The 1,220-nt window shown below is 34.7% G+C and overlaps 1 protein-coding gene across 1 annotated transcript; it reads right to left on the reverse strand.

Moving 5' to 3' along the window:
- Positions 1–372: 372 nt before the first annotated feature.
- On the reverse strand, positions 373–1,208 carry EIN_275510 (hypothetical protein; the record flags this gene model as incomplete). Its single annotated transcript, XM_004256642.1, has 3 exons — positions 373–510; positions 584–1,101; positions 1,193–1,208. 3 exons carry the CDS (start codon positions 1,206–1,208, stop codon positions 373–375), a joined length of 672 nt encoding a protein of 223 aa, XP_004256690.1.
- Positions 1,209–1,220: the final 12 nt, after the last annotated feature.

Genomic DNA, 1,220 nt, shown 5'->3' on the forward strand with positions numbered 1-1,220 from the left:
CTTGGCATTTGCTTGAGAGCAGACTCACTCTCACGTTCACAACTTAAAGCAGCAGCTTCGACTTCGGTCAACTCTTTGTCCATCCGGGCTTTGAATGCTTCGAAGTCGAGTCTGATAGTCATCGCATCAACTTCCGCCATGTAATGAATGTCTTTCGAGTTCGCTATGATTTTGTAGCCTCCTTGAAACTATTTTTTTAATATTAATATAATTAAGAAATAGTATTTTCACTCAATAGAAATAATTTGCACTGGTTTTAGTGAAAATATTAAAAGTATTACAATTATTTAAAAAAATCAAACAATCGAGTTTTCTAAACATATAATTAGTTGAAAAATATAGAAAGAACGAAATACTATGGAAACAAGTCGATTATTTAGAAACACTCTTGGCAATTGAGTTTTTCCTATGACGGGATAAAACAGACCGAATTAATTCACGGGTGTCGTCGTCTTTTGTGAGGATCATATCGACAACAATTGTATAGATATAATCAGACATTTGAAAGTACTAGAAGTTATAACGAATTAATTAAATAATTTATTAATAAAGTAATTATGAAAAAATTCAATAAAAAACAAACGACTGCATCATCTTGAATCTTGAGCATCTGAGTCAAAAAGGATAAGACAACGCTCTTTGGAACACTCAAAGAAAACTCACACTTGTTATCAACAAATTGAGTGAGCACACTCTCCACAAAAGAGAAGAATGAAGTCGTGATGAGCTTTCTGTGCTCTTCGTCGACTAAAAAGATTGCTAAAAACATCTCGAAAAGTTGTACAACAAACAAGTCGTAGATCTCAACAAGAGTCTCGGAGTTCGCAATTTTGTCGATAACTTCCACATGTTTGTCAAACAAATTGAAGAGGTTGTTAAACACTGTTGTGAGCTTATTAAACAACACAATGAAGTGTTCTGGTTTTAATTTCGAGAGAATGATGTTAAACAATGAGAATATGGCTTGCGCAAGGTTATTAATCCCCGAGACTTTTTCGACAAGGGAAGACGTCGTTTCTGTTGTCGTTTCTAAATTGTTTTCTTCTGACAGTTTGAACAAATGGACACTCTCAAGACATGCCTTCCGGTGTTTTTCAGTGTCTTCCAAATAACACTTTTGACTGCAATATCTCTGCTTTTGGCAAATAGGGCATGTCACTAAATACTCTAAAACAACGCTATTAGTACACACAGAACCATGTTCGCATTGATCACTTTCG

This window comes from Entamoeba invadens, assembly GCF_000330505.1.
Source record: "Entamoeba invadens IP1 unplaced genomic scaffold scaff_1105074726541, whole genome shotgun sequence".
In the NCBI taxonomy this organism is placed as follows: domain Eukaryota; phylum Evosea; order Mastigamoebida; family Endamoebidae; genus Entamoeba; species Entamoeba invadens.